The sequence below is a fragment of the Trichosurus vulpecula genome, chromosome 5 (genome assembly GCF_011100635.1).
Source record: "Trichosurus vulpecula isolate mTriVul1 chromosome 5, mTriVul1.pri, whole genome shotgun sequence".
Lineage (NCBI taxonomy): Eukaryota > Metazoa > Chordata > Mammalia > Diprotodontia > Phalangeridae > Trichosurus > Trichosurus vulpecula.
Window position 1 is genome coordinate 15,531,815 of NC_050577.1, and position 19,946 is coordinate 15,551,760.

The 19,946-nt window shown below is 43.6% G+C and overlaps 1 protein-coding gene across 1 annotated transcript in view; it reads left to right on the forward strand.

Moving 5' to 3' along the window:
- The first annotated feature begins 556 nt into the window (after nucleotides 1-556).
- GPNMB (glycoprotein nmb) overlaps nucleotides 557-19,946 on the forward strand; it is a 29,572-nt gene continuing 10,182 nt past the window's right edge. Inside the window, exons 1-6 of the mRNA XM_036761301.1 lie at nucleotides 557-751; nucleotides 4,511-4,666; nucleotides 6,747-6,890; nucleotides 9,578-9,751; nucleotides 13,146-13,304; nucleotides 14,232-14,549. Of these exons, the coding sequence (XP_036617196.1) occupies nucleotides 682-751; nucleotides 4,511-4,666; nucleotides 6,747-6,890; nucleotides 9,578-9,751; nucleotides 13,146-13,304; nucleotides 14,232-14,549 (1,021 nt within the window). The 5' untranslated portion in view covers nucleotides 557-681. The remainder of the gene's footprint in view (nucleotides 752-4,510; nucleotides 4,667-6,746; nucleotides 6,891-9,577; nucleotides 9,752-13,145; nucleotides 13,305-14,231; nucleotides 14,550-19,946) is intronic.

Sequence of the window (19,946 nt, forward strand, 5' to 3'; positions counted from 1 at the left end):
AAGATGAGTCTTCCTGACTGAGGCCTGGCTCTCTGTCCTCTGTGTCACACAGCTGCCCTGAGACTGGGCGCTGACCAATTCACTGGGTGCAAAACACTTTAAAAATAAATGAATAAATGAAAAGCCCTCCTAGATGAAAATATGTCTCTGTCAAATGGGTAGCAGAACCACAAAATAAACAGAAAATCATAGATCTAGAAGGGACCCGAGGGGCCATTTGAAATAACCCTTTCCTTTTACAAATGAGGAAGCTGAAGCCCGGGAGGCCGGGCAACTTGCCCAAAGTTAGATAAGTAAGTAGCAGCAGCCCAGACAAGATTTGAACTCTGGTCCTCTGACTCCCAGCCCTGTACCCTTTGAGCTGTCCCGTGTGCCCTTAGAAAACAGATGGAAGAACTAAGTGTCTGCAAAACAGTCTTTGAAAACTGAAGTTGGGTTTTTTTTTTTTTAATAGGCAATCAAATAAGAAAGAAGTAAAGGCTATAGTGTGTGACTCATGAGCACGAGGTAGAGGGGTTGAATTGAAGACACCAGATCAGGCAGCCAAGCTTAGCCCCATCACATGATGTGCCCCCAGGCCCTCTTTAATTGAGGAGAGGAGGAGCTGGCCCTCGGCTGGGGCTCTCCCCAAGTGGCTGGAGCACAGGAAGCCAGAGTCGGCTAGCTCAGTCCCCAGCCCCCATGGCAGGCCTCTGCTCTCTCCTGGGGCTTCTTGTCCTGGCAGGCCAAATTCCCTTGGACACTGCTAAACGTGAGTAGCTCTCTCCAGCAGGGATGGGAGGCGGGGGGCGGGCGGGGGGGGCAGTCATGGAGGAGCCAGGGCCAAAAGCTCCCCCAGCCAGGCTTCCGGGCTTTCCTTGGTTGGAACTTCTCACTGTCAGTCTCCGGAGGAGAGAAAACGGGAGCAAAGAGAGGCTTGTGGTATAATCATTTCCATTTGCGTTTTTTTTTTTTAGTCCTCTGATTCAGCCACCCATTCAAGCATAAGCTCCCTGAGGGCAGGAACCACTTGCTTTCTGTATTCACATCCCTGGCCCTTAGTGTGGTGCCTGGCACATACTGCAAAGATGGCCCACTCGCTCTGCTTTTCCACTGGTGGCACCTCATGCTCTTGGCTGGATGCCCGCATTAATCTGGGGCCGAGCCTTCTGGCTGTTGCCCTGGACCACAAAGCAGACTGGCCACACTGAACTCCTCCGGTTCTATCTGATAAGGACCTCAGATGACCTGACGCTTCAAGGTCTAGGCCAGAGGGCTGAGGACCTGTGCACTGGAATAATCCTCAGTGTCTCCGAAGGGGCGTTTCTAAACTCTTCCTTGCTTGGCTTCCCCCCCAAAGATGTGCAGGAGCTTGTTAACTGGCTCGGGTGGGGCTCATAGGGCTGATACAGAGTTGGCTCAGGTCCTTGTGTACAAATCTAAGGGGATAAGAGAATGGAAGAAAAGGAGGAGGCTGTCTCAAAACTTGTCCTTAAACTAGAGTCAGCCTAGAGCATGGCAAGGGAGTCAAAGAAGGTGACTGGTCAAGACTTCCTCTAATACTAGCCGATTTTATGGTGCTGTAGCTTGGTGGGAAAGCACAGGCCTTGGAGGCAGGGAACCTGGCACCATGGGCAATTCCATTCACCACTAGAAACCGAAGTAGATGGTCTCTGAAGTGTCTGGATCTATGATCCATCAATACCCACACATTTATCGATCATTTCCTGTATCTCTTCCTGCTGCTTTGTGCCTGGGGATACAAGGCACTGGGGAGATGAAGCCCCTGCCCTCTAGCAACTTACATTCTAAAGGGGAGAGACAACATATAAAAGCAAAAAAGATAACTACGGAGTAGTCAGAATGTAAACTTAGAAGAGAAGGCTCCATTCTAGAATCTGTGGTCCCTCTGAGCTCCAAGTCAGTGATTCAAGGTCAAGAGCATCCCCATTGAAAGTCCTGTGTCCCAGATGACATCTGGACTCTGGAAAGGGAGCCCTAACACCCCAGATCATTAAGCTGCCTCAGTGTTTGTCGCCATCTGCTCCAGGAAAAACCTCTCCCTTAAACTGTTTTAACTTAGAGGAGAATTCCTGGAGGTACTTTAGGGCCATGTGCCAAAGTGCTATCTTTTCTCACAGTCTCTTCCTTTTGATTTTCATGAGAGATCCTATAAATAGGCCCTTCTCTTTTCCGTGATTCTTCACTTAATCGATGACCATGAATTTGAAGTTAAAGGACTGGGTTCAAATCTCAGCTTGCTCACTTACTGCCTGTGTAACCTTGGGCAAATCACTTAGCCTGGGGGCTTCAGTTTCCTCATCTCTAAAAGGAGGGAGTTGAATTAAGGTCCCTTCCAGCTCTAGACCGAAGGTCCTTTGACAGAAGGGGGAAAGCAGATGGAGTTCTGGGAAGTAATGGAAAGAGAGAGGGAGAAGGTGAAGACCTGACTAGGCCTTCTGAGTTCCCATGATCTCCTGAGCCGTAAAAGCCCCTTTCTCATGTGTGGGGCGGCTCCCATAGCTAGGGATGGGTGGGGTGGGGAAGAAAGGCAGATGTCTGAGCCTGCCTGGTCCTGGCAGGGAGTCGCTAAATGTTTCTTCCAGATGGGCTCCAGAGCTCCAGGTGGGCCCCAACCCCAGCCCCAGGGCGTGAGCTGGGACCTGGTCGGGGCAAAGCTGCCCTAAATGCCTCAGCCTAGAGTGTGTAACCAAGAGAGGGATCATGGGCACAGACCTTCCCTGGGCGTAGGCAGGCAGGTGATGCCCTTTCCCAGCTTTTCCATCTGTTTGGCTGCTGGGACGAGATCTGGGGACACCTCTGGCCTAGGGATTTCTATAGGGCTTGATGGCTCAGGATTTGAAATGAATGAATTCTGGAGTTTGTTGTTTTGAGGAGTGGGCAGAGAAGCTGCCTGCCAGAGAATGACTACTAGTCAGTGACACTTCACCAGCCCTTTAAACCTTTGTGTCTCTGCTCCTAGGCTGGACTTGTCATCAGAAAGCCTGGGTTCAAACTCTGGCTATAATAATAATAATAACTAACATTTATATATGCCTACTATGTGCCAGGCGCTCATTTGATCCTTACAACAGCACTGGGAGGTAGGTGCTATTATTATCTCCATTTTACAGATGAAGAAACTGAGGCAAACTAGGGTTAAGTGACTTACCCAGGGTCATAAGCTAGTAAGTGAAAAAACGAGAACAGTACTGGCTACAACATCAGCAGGTGAGGACAAACACTCAGTGAGCCCGTGAGTCCAGTGCGGGGGCAGTGGAGGGTCATGTGTGTGCAGTGCAAGGTCCTGGCTTCAGAGCTCCTGGTCAGCACTTCCTGGCCACGTGCCCCGGTGAGCCATATTGAGCCTGCCTGAGCCTACCTTGCCTACAACGCCCCTTCTAGGTCCATCAGACCTCCCGAGGCCCTCTTAGACCTTCCTCCAACAAAGGAGATACAGCCTGACGAGATACAATGTTAAGTTATGAACAATCTCAGTCCTGGAGGCCTGAAAAGGGAACGCTTTCTTCCTCTGAGAGCAGGGAGGATTGCAGAGGAGGACCACGGCGGTGGTGGTGTTCAGTTGTTTCTGACTCTTTGTGACTCCACTTGGGGTTTTCTTGGCCAAAATTCTGGAGCGCTTTGCCATTTCCTTCTCCAGCTCATTTTACAGATGAGGAAACTGAGGCCAACGGGGTAAAGTGACTTACCCAGGGTCACACAGCTAGTAAGTGTCTGAGGTTGGATTTGAACTCAAGTCCTCCTGACTCCAAGCCCAGTGCTCTGTCCACTGCAGCGCCACCCTAGCTGTCAGAGGACCACAGAATACACTTTCAAATGTGCTGGTTGTGTCAATTGACTACTTAATTTTCATTTTTGTTCTTTGGGTCCAAGGTGAGGGGAAACCTAAGACAAAAGAAATATATGGCATAAGAATAATAAAAAAAAAATGTAAACTGTCCCCCAACACCAAGGAGCAGTTAAGTAGCCCAGTGGACAGCAAATGGCCTGGAATCAGGAAGACCTGAATTCAAATCCAGTCTCAGATACTTACTAGCTGTGTGACCCTGGGCAAGTCACTTAACCTCTGTCTACCCTAATTTCCTTATCTGTAAAATGGGATAATAATAGCACCTATTGCTGTGCCATTATCAAATGAGATAATATTTATAAAATGCTTTTCAAATCTTAAAACATATAAGTGATAGCTAGCTATAAAATGTAACCCGGAAGGCAAGCAGTGGTTCATTTTTGTTTGTATCCCCAGCCCAGAGTCTAGCCCAGAGTCTGGTACCCAGAAGTCACTTCATAAATCTTTGTTGATTAATCAATTGACTCAAGTAGTAATAAACTATTATTCCTCTATTTGCCTGATAAACCAGGTCGCCCACGGGTGGCTGTTCTCTACTCTTTGCAGAAAAGGCAAAAATTACTTCCAATGTGTCCTATACTCATGTAGGAATTTCCCTTCTGGACACCAGAGTGGAACGGAAGCCAATGGCCACTCGTGTTCTTTCCTATCCTAATGTAGGATTTCGAGACGTGGCGAGCTATGGAAGAGCTGCTGCCCCTGTCTTTAGGCACCAGGACCGACTCCACGGCTGGTCTCCCGACCAGAACACATGGAATGAAAAACTCTACCCAGTCTGGAAAGAGGGGGATTCCCGGTGGAAAAGCTGCTGGAAAGGTAGCGAGAAGGCCAACACATCCTCAGGCTCCGGGAAAATAAATAGGAGTCTCTCTATTCTGGCCCCACTGCTGCTGCGGTCATCCAAATGGCTTTTGCATGTGGCAGAGCTGTAATCACTGACCGGTAGTACCTGGATTTTGCAGGCCTTTGCTTTCTGCTCAGAAAAATAATTTTTATAATGTAATATGCTATAATACAATAAATTATATTATTATTGCTATTTTGCATATGACAGAGCTATGATTACATGCCTCTATTACCTGATTTTGCAGGACATGCTTTCTATTCAGCAGGAATGACAACAACCGTAATGATAATTATGATATAAGAAAATATTCTTTTGCATATGAAAGAGCTGTAATCACATGCAATATTAGCTGGATTTTGCAGGACCTTGCATCCTGCTCAGCAAAACCATCGTTAAAATGATACGATACGATGGGACCGTGTTACGGTAGACTCTGCTACATTCTGTGTTATATCCACGATTTTATTCCATTTCATATCATATCGCATAATGTTATTATCGTCATTTTCAATATGACAGAGCCACAATTGCACACAAATATTACCCGGATTTTGCAGGACTTTGCTTTCTGCTCAGAAACAATACTGACAACGGTAATTATAACATAATAAAATGTTATTTTATGTATGACAGAGCTGTAATTACATGCTAATATTACCTGGATTTTGCAGAACTTTGCTTTCTGCTTAAAAATAATAATAAATATTATTTTGAATATGACAGGATTATAATTACATATCAGCATTACTTAGAGTTTGCCGGACTTTGCTTTCTGCTTAGCAAAAATAATCATTATTTTTATTATGTAATGCAATAAAAGACATTAAGATAGAATATAATGTAATATTACTGTTGTTATCTTGCATATGACACAGCTATCATTACGTACCAATATTGCCGGGATTTTACAGGACTTTGCTTTTTGCTCAGTAGCACTAATAACAATAACATTGTTATTAATAACAAAATATTACTTTGCCTATGACAGAAGGGTGATTACGTACAGTAAATTTTGCAGGACTTTGCTTACTGCTTAATAATACTATTAATACTAATAATGTGGATTGATATTAAGAATACTCACGACAACAATACTACTTTGCATGTGACCGAGCTGTAATCACACACCAGTATTGCCTGGATTTTGCAGGAGTTTGCTTTCTACTCAGCAAAATGATAATATTATTTTACAATTTCATCTAATATTATATAGCATTATGTAATATTATTGCCGTTACTTCACATGACCGAGCCATAATCACATATCAGTATTACCTGGATTTTGCAGGACTTCGCTCTGTCCTCAGCAAAAACCTAACAATAATAATAAATGTCATCCTTTTTTAATAGCATTTTAAAAATCAGGCCAGATATTACAGCTTGCTTTAGTTGAAAAGAAACATTGTCTAGCACTCCAGTTATTCATTTCTTTCTTTTTAGATCCTCCACCAACTCCCCCCACCCCATAGGGGACGGCTTCGCATATGAGGGTTTACAAATTGCCCGTTCTGGGACCAGATGGAGAAGAGATTGTTCACAAAAGCTGAACGGTGGGAGGGAGGCTTCAGACAGTTGCTACCCCTTCACCCCCAAGCGTCCTCTAATACTGTTCTAGTGCATGTGGATGGCAAAGGGAGCCCTGGTCTGAAACTTCACCACCTGGAGGGCTCCAAACAATGGTTCTGAGGGTGAAAATTGTAGAGATGTGTGTAGTTTATAACAACCATTAGTAGAAATACAGGTGCTGAATTTGATTCGTTGCAAGGCTGGCATAGAGACTAAAGAGCTGGCCAGGAAGTTCCAAAGCCTTGGGTTCCAGTCGCACCTCTGCCATGCACTGGCTCAGTGTTCCCAATTAGATCATGTCACCCTACTGTGCCCCTGACACTCTGAGACTATAAACTGCAGAGAGATCCTTGCGTACATTGGGAGTGGGAGTTTCCTCATCTGCAAATCCCCCAGACCAGTGAAATCCCAGGTCCACTCCCTATTCTTATTGCATGTTATGTGATGCCCGTGGACTTTCCTAGTTTTGTTTTCATTTCTCAGGGGGACGGGTGCGGGCCATCTTGACTAGTGACTCCCCAGCACTGGTGGGATCCAACATCACCTTTGTTGTGAGCCTGGTGTTCCCCAGATGTCAAAAGGAAGACGAGAGCGGCAACATCGTCTATGATCGGAGCTGTGAGAATGGTGAGAAGGCTGCCACAGCCGTGCAACCCCAGAAAGGGCCCTAGCTCTGAAGTCCCGAGGTCTGGGTCAAATGTTGGCTCTGCCACTTGGCATAAGGGATTAGCTCGAGAGCTGGAAGGGGTTTCAGAGTCCAGCTAGTCCAGCCCTCTGGTTTTACAGCTGAGAAAACCAAGGCCGGTGGAGATTAAATGATGACAAGGACACCCAGGTTCTAAGTGCCAAAGGCAGAATTGACTCCAGCTCCTTTGTCTCCCTGTCTGTCACCTGTGCTGTCCTCCCTTTCTGTGGGGGGGAGCGGGGTGCTGGTACACATTCTTTCCCTTCTCTGTTCATCGATTTTCACATCTGTAAAATGATGAATTTGGGATCAAAGGCTGGTCAGGTCCCTCCTTAACTTCCATCTTTCGTCTCTCAGCTTTTTCCAGCCCTAAAATCTGATGGAATGGCATTCTCGCAGCCATCATAAGTTAACCAAACTACAAAACTAGGGTGGCCCATGAAAAAAAAATGATCTCAACCATGGAGATCTGGCGAGATTTGTGAGTCTGGCCAAAATGCACAGCTGCCCATAACTGAGGGACAGTAGGGCCCCATCTAATTTCTCTTTAAAAAATACTTCTTTAAAAAAAAAATAAAAGAAAGAGAGACAGAGATAGAGAGAGACAGAGACAGAGACAGAGAGAGAGTTAGTTCTTCTAAGAAGGATCTGAGTGAGCAGAACCGCCTCACAAAGGCTGTATTGTCAGGTACAGGCTTTTTCCTAGGCTCAAGTGGGACTCTCCAGGCTGGTTCTCAACAGGGTTTTTGTGCTGGGATTCTGAGCTCTTTGGGCTATTCAGAGAGCAGACAATTTGACAGATGGGTCCAATGATTTTCATTTCAATAACTTTAGCACCTACTATGTGCCTGACCAGTTAAGACTTGGATAATTGTTTCATATTGTCTTTATTTAAAGCAGCTTGTTGTATTTCCTAGCAAATGGAATGTGTCTAGTTACTGTTGTTAACCTAACCACAATATTAATAATAGTGTAGTTGCTATAGTAATGATCATAACAACCATAGTTAAATTAATCCATAATAGTAATAGTAAGTTACAATAACCAGAGTAGGAGTAATTAGAACAATCAGAGGAACAGTGCTAATAATGGTAGCATATAATATAATATATAATATGGCAGTTATAATAGAGTAGTCGTAATAATAAAAATAACAGTAGTAAGAAGAAGAGGAGAAGGAATATTTGGTGAAATATAGATCCAATTAATCAGCCTCTTTAATTACAGAAAAATTATAAAATAGAACAAAAATTCCTCATCTGGACATGTGATTTTTATCCTCGTGGGAGAGCCTGGGATGGGAAATTTCTGCCCTGCTGTAGGTCAGCAACTGTCTGTAACTTGCAGTCTTGGAGGGCTGTGTGGGGGACCGAGAGGTTAAGTGGCTTGCCCGGGGTCACCCGGCCAGTCTAGTACCTGTCAGAGGCACGGCTCAATTGAGGAAGCCTTTCAGACTCAAGGCTGCTTCTTTTTCGCATGTTAACATCAATACAGAAAAAAGACTCTTCTTAGCTGATGCTGTTAAGATGACATATTCCCTGAACTAGGGGCGTAATTAAGCAACTTCTTTAGTTAATCAAAGAAAGCTTGCAAAAGGGAAATTAGCAGGACCAGTTGGGGAATTCTACTGTTTCTAGCCTCTCGCTCAAACCTCATCTATGTTCCATTCCAGTGAATTTTTCCCCTTCGTGAAATGAAAACCCAGACGGGTTGGTATTGAAAAGTGTTTGGAATTTCTTAGGATTCCTTCTTCTTTTTAAAAAAAAAACAAGCAAGCACAATAGCGCTGCTTAGTTTATTGCTTCGAAGTAACATATTCCAAGGAGAGATTATATTAACTGAAAATGACTGGCCATTCATTGATGTCAAGAATGCAGAGTAGAATAGCCTTGAATGTAGAATTTAAGATTTAAGAGAACCTTTGAAAAATAGAAAAATATCCTTTTTGCTCCTCTTTGATAAGAACAACAATAAAGAATAATCCGTGACCATGTCCCAATTAGGCCCTGGGTACCATGAGATGGCTCTATTCTTCAAGATGAGAGTCTTTGCTTACAATCTCTACAATTAGATGCGCGACTTAATTAGCGCACATTTAGGGCCCTCATTATTCATTTAGTTTTATAAATAGACTTAAGTCTTCTGGCTAATGAGGCCCGGCCACTGTATCGGGCTCTGAGTTGGAAGTCAGAGAAGAGCTTGGCCATTTGTTATTTTTAGTGGGATAATGATCTTGGAAGATGGGCAAGGAAGAATGTAAGGGCCATTGTGACCCTGCCCCTGCTCCACAGTCTGGATTTCAAGTCTAACTCAACTGACTGCTTCTAAAACCAGGCTCCTGTCAGTAATTTCATACATGCAAAAGAGTCCTTGTGATTTTTTTTTAAACAAAACTTCTCATGAAAAAACCATCAGTTGGATTTGAATGGGGTGATGATTTGAGAACCAATCAGTAGATAAGTGCCACATTAGGTAATTAGCCTAAGCCCAGACGGAATTACAGGTTTTCAACTGCCCTTCTATATTTATAATGGATTAGGGGTTGGGGGGGGACCCTACTGTCAGCGCCCGTCTCCCTCCATTCTTCCCCCTTCCATATGGATTCTGACCCATTCCTTTCTGTGTGTAGCCACGGCCTCATCTCCGGATTCTTATGTGTACAACTGGACTGTGTGGACGGAGGAGAGAGACTGGGGAAAATGCCCGAACAGAAGTACCCATCATGTGTTTCCAGATGGGAAGCCCTTTCCTTGCCATCCTGGATGGGAGAGGAAGAATTTTGTTTACGTCTTTCATACGCTTGGTTGGTATTTTATCAGATCTTTTCCTTTCTATTCCCTTAGCTCTCTAGAGGGAATCAGGGAGATCTGGGTTCAGACACTTACTTTTTGGTAAACCCCAACAAGTCATTTCACTTTTCTGGGTCTCAGTTTCCCTATCTGTAAATCAGGTCACAAAGGTCCCTTCTGATTCTCAGTCTAGGATCCTAGAACAACTGTTCCATCCTTTGTATGAAGTATGCATGGCTACTCTCATTAGTACCTACTGAACAAGATTATTGTGAGCCATAACAACGGAAATAATCCTCAGACCTAGAGCCAGAAGGCTCTTGTAGAGACGACTGAGTCCAACCCTCTCCTTTTAGAGGAGTATGTAAAGTGCTTTGCAAACTTTAAAATATTCTACAAATGTTGTTTATTATTATGATTATTATGGTTAGGTATTTTGACATCCTTATTCTCTGCTCATAAGAATTTAAGAATTGTTTGCATCAAGGGGGTCCCAATAGCAGCTCTGTTAAATTCTCTAAGCTTTGGAAGGAAGGCTGTAACACTCAAGTTAGACCCCAACCCTGCTAGTAATGAGCTGTGTGGCCACGATCTGGGACAATGACTCTATGGGCTATGTTTCCCTTATGTGTAAGACAGTGGGATTGGGCCAGATGATCCCCCAAACTCCCTCCAGAGTGAACATTCCCTGACTTTGACTGGCCTGTCCATTCTCACATCCCAATCAGGATTGCTCTGTGGGGTTTAAGGGCATTCTCCTGCTCTTTTGAGATTTCAGTTAGACTTGGTCCTCTTTCCTTTGTCTACCATCATGAACAATTACGTGGTAACTCTATGTTATAGGTTAAGTGGATTTTTCTTTTTTGTCTAGTCCTGGGAATATAGTCTTTATTTGTAACATGGAGTCTGTCCTCATGAAATTTATGCGTTCGGTTCAATTTGAATCAATAGGCATTTTATTCTCCATAGTCCCCTCCAGTGGACTATTTGATTCCCCCCATTCACCCATCTGACAGGGTTATCCCTACTCATTCATAAAGACAGACAGAATGAAGAGAACCTGGGATTTGGAATAAGAAGATTCCAACTTCAGGCTTGGTCACTTAATGTCTTTGTCCTTAACCTTGCTGCATTCTTGGGAGGGGCCAGTTAGAATGTATACAGAGCTCTTTGTAATTGGAAAGCCCTTTGGAAAATGAGTGATTCTTATGACTAGTCCCATAAAAGCCATGGATAAATTAGAAACTGCCTCTATTATCCCATAATCCACTTCTCATCTTATGCAAACCCAGGGAGAGTCACCAAGAAATCTGTGGTTCATTTTGCCATTCAGTCATTTCAGTCGTGTCTCATGCCTGTCAGTCATTCTCTTCATGACCCCATTTGGGCTTTCCTGGGCAAAGATGCTGGAATAGTTTGCTATTTTCTTCTCCAGCTCATTTTACGGGATGAGGAAACTGAGGCAAAGAGGGTTTAGTGATTTGCTCTGGGTCACACAACTAGTGAGTGTCTGAGGCCAGATTTGAACTCCGGAAGATGTCTTCCTGACTTTGGGCCCAACACTGTGCACTGGCGCCCCCTAGTTGAGTCTTTAATGTGGAAACAAACAGGTGTATGTCAGCTTCTTGCTGTGATAGTCAAGGATACATTCTTACCACCCACCCACCTCCAATAAATATTATTGCTACCTTTTGGTTTTAACACCACAGTCCTTTCTGGATAGACAGCCCTCTCTGTACCCTGCAACAAAGAAAAACAGTTAAGTAAAAACACCTAGTGCTGTCACCAAGTCTAACAAAGTGTTACAACCTTGAACCCTAATAGTCCCCCACCTTTCTGCAGAAAGGAGGGTGGTATAATGACAGCTAACATTTATCTATGGTGCTTTAAGGTTTGCAAAGCACTTTGCAAATTCTGTTTGATCCTGACAACAATCCCGGGAGGTAGGTGATGTTGTTATCCCACTTTACAGATAAAAAAATTGAGCCCCCCCCCCAAAAAAGGAGAAGTTAAGTGCTTTGCCATGGATTACACAGCTGGTAAGTGTCTGAGGCCACATTTGAACCTGGGTCTTCTTTGACTTCTAGATCCAGTACTCTACTATGGCAAGTAGGGGGCTCAGTGAACACAGCACTGAGCCAGGAGTCAGAAATTCATGGTTCTATCTTTCCACAGCCCCTCCAACACTGACTGCCCCCATCCTGGGTTATCTTGGTTAATTCATAGGGTGTGAGGTGAAGCCTCAGAGCTATTCTAATCTGCATTTTCTTGTCTGTGACTTGGAGCGTACTTTCATATGGTCACTTACACCACACAACTCTTCTTTTGAAAATTGTTCAGACCTTTTGACTACTTATCTATTGGGAAATGGCTGTTGGACTTTTTTCTTTAATCGATTCTCTGTGTGTATTAGATGCTAGACCTTTATCAGTAATGTTTGATGAAAAAAATTTCTACATCACATTTTCTGTTCTCATTCCTTCTTCAATCATTTTGTTCAGAAAAAGCTTCTTAAACTTTATGTAATCAAAATTATCCATTTTGTCTTCCGTGATCACTTCTATGCCTTATTTGGTTAAGAATTCTTCTTCTACATATAGTTGTGAAAAGTAGTTCCCTCCATTTTCCTCATTTTTAAAAATGTTACCTTCTATGTTCAATCTGCATATTTATTTAGAATTTATTATGGCATATGGTATAAGGTTCTGATCTAAATCTAATTTATGCCAAACTGTTATCCAACTTTTCCATCAGTGCTTGTAAAATAGGGAGCCTTTCCTCCAGCAATTTATATTTCTGGGGTTAGAAAATACTGGGCTATTATTTTCATTTCTTCTCTTCCACCAAAACCCCCTGCCACCCATGGGGAGCAGAAATGACTCTGTGCCCTAGGTCCATTGAGTTTCTTATTTAGGCCTTAATTTTTTTTTAAATAAATTCTCCTTTTTGGGCCAATGAGATGACCTTTATTCAAGGCTGGAGTCTGATAAAACTGTGTTACTGTTTGGTTGGATAGCAGTGTGGAAAGGAATTGTTTTTGCTGAATTGTATATGTATGGATTTAAGCGGTATCCTATCTAGAATATAAAGCCTAGAGTTGCATTCTTGGTGTGAAGAATCTATCAACAACAAGTGACAGAACCAGAAGCAGTGAGTAAAGTGGCAGAGAAGTAACTATAGGCTTAACCGACTTTCTAACAGTTAGAATTACCCCAGAGAGGAACAGGCCCCCTCCCTGGAGGTCTTCACGCAAAGACTGAATAACCACTTGTGAGGTTTGCTAATGTGGGGAGTCTTTTGGGGGGTCTGTGTTGGACTACATGCTTGAGGTACCTTCCAGCTCCTCCAGCCATTCTTTCAGAACCAGACCTCCTATAATTGGTAACTACAGCTTGCCTTTTCTTACAGGCCAGTATTTCCCAAAATTGGGACGATCTTCAGCTGTAGTTTCTGTAAACACAGCCAACATGACTCTTGGTCCCCAACTCATGGAAGTGACTGTATACAGAAGAGGACACAGAACCTATGTCCCAGTTGCATCTACCAGGGACATATATATGGTAACAGGTAAATAACTTATCCATGAATTGAGCATCTGGCACTCTTAGTACCAGTAACATCCTCATTGGCATTCTAAGAAATTTGGAGCTTACCAATAAGAAAGCAAGTATTCTGAGCAATGTGAATTTGGGGGTAGGTTACCATACCCTTAGATGACTTGGAGATGTTTCCTCCATTCCTCCATTTTAACTCTAATTGCAGAGTATTTTCCCCAGGTTTTAAGAGTGACACATGTGACTTCATTCATTGTTCATTCAACAACAATGTATCCTAGGTGACTAGCACCAGTAGCCAGGCTGAGGGGAGAGATTGAGAATTAACTTGCCCCTCATAGAACTTACAACTTCATAGGGGACGTATGTCACATACAGGTAAGAGTTCAATACAAGATGGCTGTAGTATGGAATTTAATAGAATGGAACAGAACAAAATAGGCTAAAAGAGAACCAAATTCCAGTTCAGTGTCAGAGGAAAGATCATTTCTGACATGGAGCAATCAGGGAAAGCTCCCAGGAATGAGGTGGCAGGGATGGAAGGAGGTCATATAAGACATGGTCAGTGCTGTGAGCCAAGACTGAGAAGAAGGAAAGTGGTCATTCAGTCATGTCTGACTCTCTCTGGCCCCATTTGGAGTTTTCTTGGCAAAGATGCTGGAGTGGTTTTCCCTTTCCTTGTCCAGATCACTTTACAGATGAGGAAACTGAGGCAAGCAGGGTGAAGTGACTTGCCCAGTGTCACACAGCTAGGAAGTGTCTGAGGCTAGATTTGAACTCTATCCAACACTCTATCTATCCGCTACACCACCTTGCTGCCCAAAGAAGGAAAATGTGGAGGCATATCGCCTTAGAGCTTAAAGACTATTACTTTAAGCCAAATCATCATGTTTTTATTCACTTATTGTGTTTGGGGGCACGGGGGCGGGGTGTCTTACAGATGAAATCCCTGTATTTGTGAATATGTCCCAAAAGAATGATCGCAACTCATCTGATGACACCTTCATCAAGGACCTTCCTGTTGTGTTTGACGTTCACCTCCATGATCCCAGCCACTTCCTGAACACCTCCACAATCCACTACAAGTGGGAGTTTGGGGACAACAGTAGCCTCTTCATTTCCAACAGTCCTGTGTTTAATCATACTTACACACTCAATGGAAGCTTCATTCTTAACCTCACCGTCCAAGCTGCTGCCCCTGGACCATGTCCTAGGCCTTCACCGAGCCCCCCAACACCTACCTCTCCTCACTTTCTAGGTAAGCACAGAGCAGGTAAGCAGTTTCTGATGCACTGTGGTGGGTATCTGAGCCCCCACCCCAGTAGAGGAAGACATTTCAATTCCAACGATATTTGTAGATTGCTGATTTAAAGCAGTGGCTAGAGATAATACAATTATCCTGTAACAGCACCTATTTTAAAAAGTCATTAATCACCACTGCAGGGTTAGGGAGAATGAAAGGGATCACACATGCTGCTTGTTACATGGGGAAAAGAGGAAAGGTTCAAAGAAGCTCAGTAGGCTGAGCTGTAGGGCTCCTGATAATCACAGAATCTCGGTGTTAGAAGGGCTGAGGCCATTGCATACTCCCAGAACAAATCTCTGTAAAGCATTGGTAAATGTTTGCATAGCCCTTGCTTGGAGAACTCCAGTTAGAAGGGTTTTCCTCCCTGGTAAGGGTTCAGTGGTTAGGGAGATCTATATTAGGGTATCACCTTCTACTTTGGGACAAAAATTCTAATGATTCACCAAAGTTCTGTGTCCCATTGGCTTTAGTCACCATAGAGTTAGAGCTGGAAGGAAGCTTAGAGGCCATCATCCAACCCCCTCATTTTACAGCTGAGGAAATGGAGGCTAAGAGAGGTTAAGGAACTTACCCAGGGTCACTCAGCTAGTATCTGCTGCAGAATTTGAACTCAGATCTTACTGACTGCAAGATGAGCACTCTCTCCATTGCGGTGCCACCTAGCTACTCTCCTAGCCCTTCTTATATCAATCAATCAACATCAACAAACACTGAAGTGCCTACGATGTGCCAAGCTTTGCGCTAAGTGCTATTTCTACTTCTCTCTTCATTCTCCCAAGTGAGGAGAGTTCTAGTCTTTGTTCCTGGTAACCACACAAGCCCCTACGAAACTCAAACCAAGACAGTAAACATCCCCTAACCTTACAGAACTTCTTAATGTTTAGTATTACCAATGCCTATGCAGCCTGTACATGAATGGCTACGCCACAAAATACAAGAGAGAGCCCCAGGAGTTGCTCCTGTACGAGTTCTGAGAAGGGAGAGCGAGTAGTGGGTGGCTTCAAGGAGGTGATATCTGTAATCTGGGTAGGATGTCAGTGAGTGGAGATACGGCTGGGAAGGAGGGACTAGTGAAGGGAGGACATTCCAAGAATATGGAAGATCACAAACAAAGGCCGAAGAATGTTCAGCCCATGCGTTGAAGAGAGCAAGTAATGTGTTTGCCTGGAAGGGTGAGGCGAGGCTAGTGAGAAGGGAGGGGGCCAGGTATCAGGCAAGGCCTGGGAAGAGGGGCCAAGGCACCTGAACCTGATCCAGTCGGTAATGAAGAGCCATAGAAGGGTTTGGAAGAAAGGGGTGCGATGATCAGAGCTGTATAAAAGGAAGATTAATCCACTGGAGATGTGAAGGGTGAATGAGAGGCAGGAGGAGTCTGGGAGACGGGAATGATAACAGCCGGCCAGGCGGCAAGGAGGGCTTGGGCTAAGGGGGCATACTTGTGCTTTAGTAGAGATTTTAAAGTATTTTTGAATGTGGTTTAGCCCTGTGATTTCATCAACTGGGAGAACTCCTGTTACCTCCAATTGATCATTTTAGAAAGTTACCTGGAACACTGACTTGCTAGTATATGTCAGAAGCCGTATTTGAACCCAGGCTTCCTGACTGGAAAGCCATTACCCCATGCTGCCTCTGCATTTTCAAATATATAGATATCTAAATGACATTTTAAAAAAAATCTGTAGTTCAGATTTTGCCTAGGAAAGTCGCTTCTCCCTTCCCCACTCTTCTAGCTTAGACAGGAAGGCTATGACTTGCTAAAATGCCATATGCACTCTGGATTGAGAGTTCCATTGGGATGATTCTGGTCCCCTACATTTAAATAAAAACAGATTCATGGTGATGATGACCATTCTGTGAGTCTGATTATGGGCAAGGTCAATCCAGTACTGAAGAGAGAAATTAATGGTGTATGGTCCAGTAAACACAGGACTTGGGTTCATAGTCATAGGTCTAGAGCTGAAAGAGACTTTAGCCAAACCCTCTCATTTTAAAGTTGGGGAAACTGACTCTCAGAGAAGTCAAGTGATTCACCCAACATTACACATGTGATAGGTGACAGGAGCAGGATTTGAACCCAGGTCCTCTGATTCCACTGTGTGCACTGGTTGTTGAAATGGGCAGTGCAGAAAACTTTGAGCTCTCTCTCTTCTTTATCAAGATAAGAAAGTTGAGCCTGGAAAACAAAACTCAAGAGTAACCCCATTAAAGAAGCAACTGCAGAGACAGATATGATTCTGAGGCGTTGGATGCTGGTGTCCTGTGGGAGCTGTCACACTTACCTTTCTGACTGACATGAGCATGTCTAGAAAAGTGGCCTTTATGAGACTTGGTTTGATTGGTGTCTTATTTTCTAATGGCAAGAAAATCACTTTTATCACATTATGTTGAATGTGTGCATGCTGCTTTTCTGCTCTCACGACAGTCTCTGTTTAAAGGGCATATTTCAATCAAGGGTATAAACTTGGGGAAAGTCTTCAAGAGCTTTGTGGGAGGGCAAGCAAAAGAGAAGAAGAAAGCAGCTTTTGATCTTTGAAAGTCTTAGCTACTCATTCTAAACACCTTAATCCTGGCCTTATGGCTAGGATAATACCTGTGAGGGGACTGCCTGCTAAAATTTATGAGCTTTTTACTGGAATTAAAATGATGGAATCATTCCCAAAGGTGGGATCTCATAGCTTTTGTTACATGGTTTTTAAAGAAATGTTACTTTAAGATACCAAATAGGTGGTGCTTATTTACTCCAGTGAAATATTTCTATTTTAAATGACACGCATTTAATGTGTGTTTATTTAATGGATAGTCATTAGACAACTCTGATGTATGAGGTACTGTGCTAGGCACCTTGATCCAACCATACCTTCCCCAGCTCTCCCACCCCAAAATTTTGCAGCATCACCCCTTACTTTTTTCTTTTTAAATGCTTTATTTATGCATTTCTCTCTCTTTTTTTTTGGAAGGGGGAAGGCAGGCCAATTGGGGTTAAGTGACTTGCCCAAAGTCACACAGCTAGTAAGTGTGTCAAGTGTCTGAGGCCGCATTTGAACTCAGGTCCTCCTGATTCCAGGACTGGTGCGCTACTCACTACACCACCTAGCTGCCCCCCTCTCTCTTTTTTAATGCCACTTACTTTCCAACAGCTTTTCTTTCCCCTTCCCCACCAGTTGAACCCAATGTACCTTTTCACAAACGAGGGCAATTGAGAAAAACAAAGCAACACATTGGCCATGCCTGACAATACCTGTCTTGTCCACACCATTAGTCTACCATCTCTCTGCTGAAAGGCAGGAAGAATGTTTCGCCATCCATCTTTGGAAGCCATCACTAGTCTTGGGCTCCTTCAGTCCATCAATCAACAAGCAAGTGTCGACTATGTGCCAGGCATTCAGTCTGTCTTCCATCTTTCTATCTTCAATCTGGCCCCCTCCACTAGCTTCTTCCCATGTGCCTACAAATGTGCGCTGGTCTCCTCGATATTAAAAATGTCTTCTATCCCTTCGAGTAACCATCCCAATATTCTTCACCCCTCCCAGGCTAAACTTCTTTAAAAAGTTATCTATACCTCCCCCCTTAATTTTTTTTTACTGTGACCTATACTCTTTCCTCACCTCGCAATTTAGATTCTGTTCCAATAGTCTACAGAAATCCCCCTCTCCAAGATAACCAAAAACTTCTTAATTAGCAATGCCAATGGCTTTTTTTTTTCAGTCTCCTTCCTTGACTCCTCTGCAGTATGTAAGGCTGCTGACATCTCTCTCCTCTCTTGCCAGTTATGATTTCCATCTTGGCTTCAGACATCCCTCTTATTCTTGATTTTTCTCCTAGCATTCTTTGTTCCTTATCTTCTTCCCATCTCCTGAAGGTGACTATTCCCTAAGAGGTTGGTCTCCAGCCCTCTCTTCTTACTGAATTCTCTCTGAGTAATCTCATTCCCTGCCCCATCATCAACCACTATGGCGATGGAAATGATTCTCCAGTCTCCCTCTAACTTTGATCTCTCTTCTGAGCTCCAGACCTTCACCTCAAAGCCAGCAGGAATTTTCTGCCAGGATTTCCCTGGAGGACCTCAAATTCAACATGTCCAAGCTCAAAATTAATATCTTTCCTTCTCCATCTGCCCCTCTACTCACCCAGTCTCACACCTTTGGAATCTTAGTGATATCTTGGATTCTTTCACAGGATTACAGATCTGGTGTTCAAAGGGACCTCAGAGATCATGTCGAAACCTCTCATTTTACAGTGGAGAGAACAGAAATCCAGGGAAATGAAATGGCTTGCTGAAAGTCATCGGAGTAGCAAGCATCGGAGGCAGGATAGAGGGCTGGTCCTCTGACCCAGGCTCAATTACCCTACCCTTGAACCATGCTTCATCCTTTAGCTTCATAAGAGATTCAAAGCACTATGTCCAGAGGAGAGAAAGGTAACTTCTGCTCAGAGATCCGAGGAAAGAGAATGGAGCCAAGGGCATCACAGCTGAGTTTCAGATGGCTGTGCCCTGTTTTCTCAACCTAGCTCTGGCTCTGGTCACAAAGGGTGGGGTAATTTGTTCCTTAAGTGTAATATGAAAGAAGAGAGAAGAGGAAAGTTTGTAGCTCAAGAGAATCTCTTCTTCCCCCCTTCCCCCCTCTTCTCCCCCAAATGACGTTAGAATGGGATTCCAAACGGCATATGATAGGCCTTGGACATCACGTATCAACAACACTGTTGTGGAATGACATTGGTTCAGGTGAAATGGTGCAGGGTATGTCTGTAGTCCACTTTGACTAGAACATAGGATGAGTGAATACTGGGAGATAAAGCAAGAAAAATAAATTGAACCCAAAATCCTGAAGGGCTCAAAGGAAATGGAGTTTGGACTTGATTCAGGAGGCAATGGGGAGCCATTGATTGTTTTTGAGCAGGGCAATGACCATGATCAGAATTGTGCTTTAGGAAGATTAATCTGGCCATGGTGCTTGTAGATTTATATAATTCATATGCTCTTTATATAATTAAAATCTAGATGTGACTTTTGCTATTACAAAGCATTTAATTCATCCCCCAAAAAGTTGACATTAGTTCTTTCTCTGAAGCTTTTATTCTCCCTTTCTAGTATTTCAAAAGGAACCTTATAACTTCATTATGAAAAATTAGTAAACATACATGACTTCTGCAAATGAATCCAACACCATACCGTATATCAGGACCTTATTTATAAACAGAACAGCCACTTTATTGACCAAACCCAGATTTTTTTTAGTACAGATCTGATAATTTATCAGGATAGAGAATGCCTGGTACGGAAAGCCCCTCCAGTGATCCAGGTGAATGACCTATCTTTAACTTACAGTCTTTGAGAGCTGGATGCTCTGT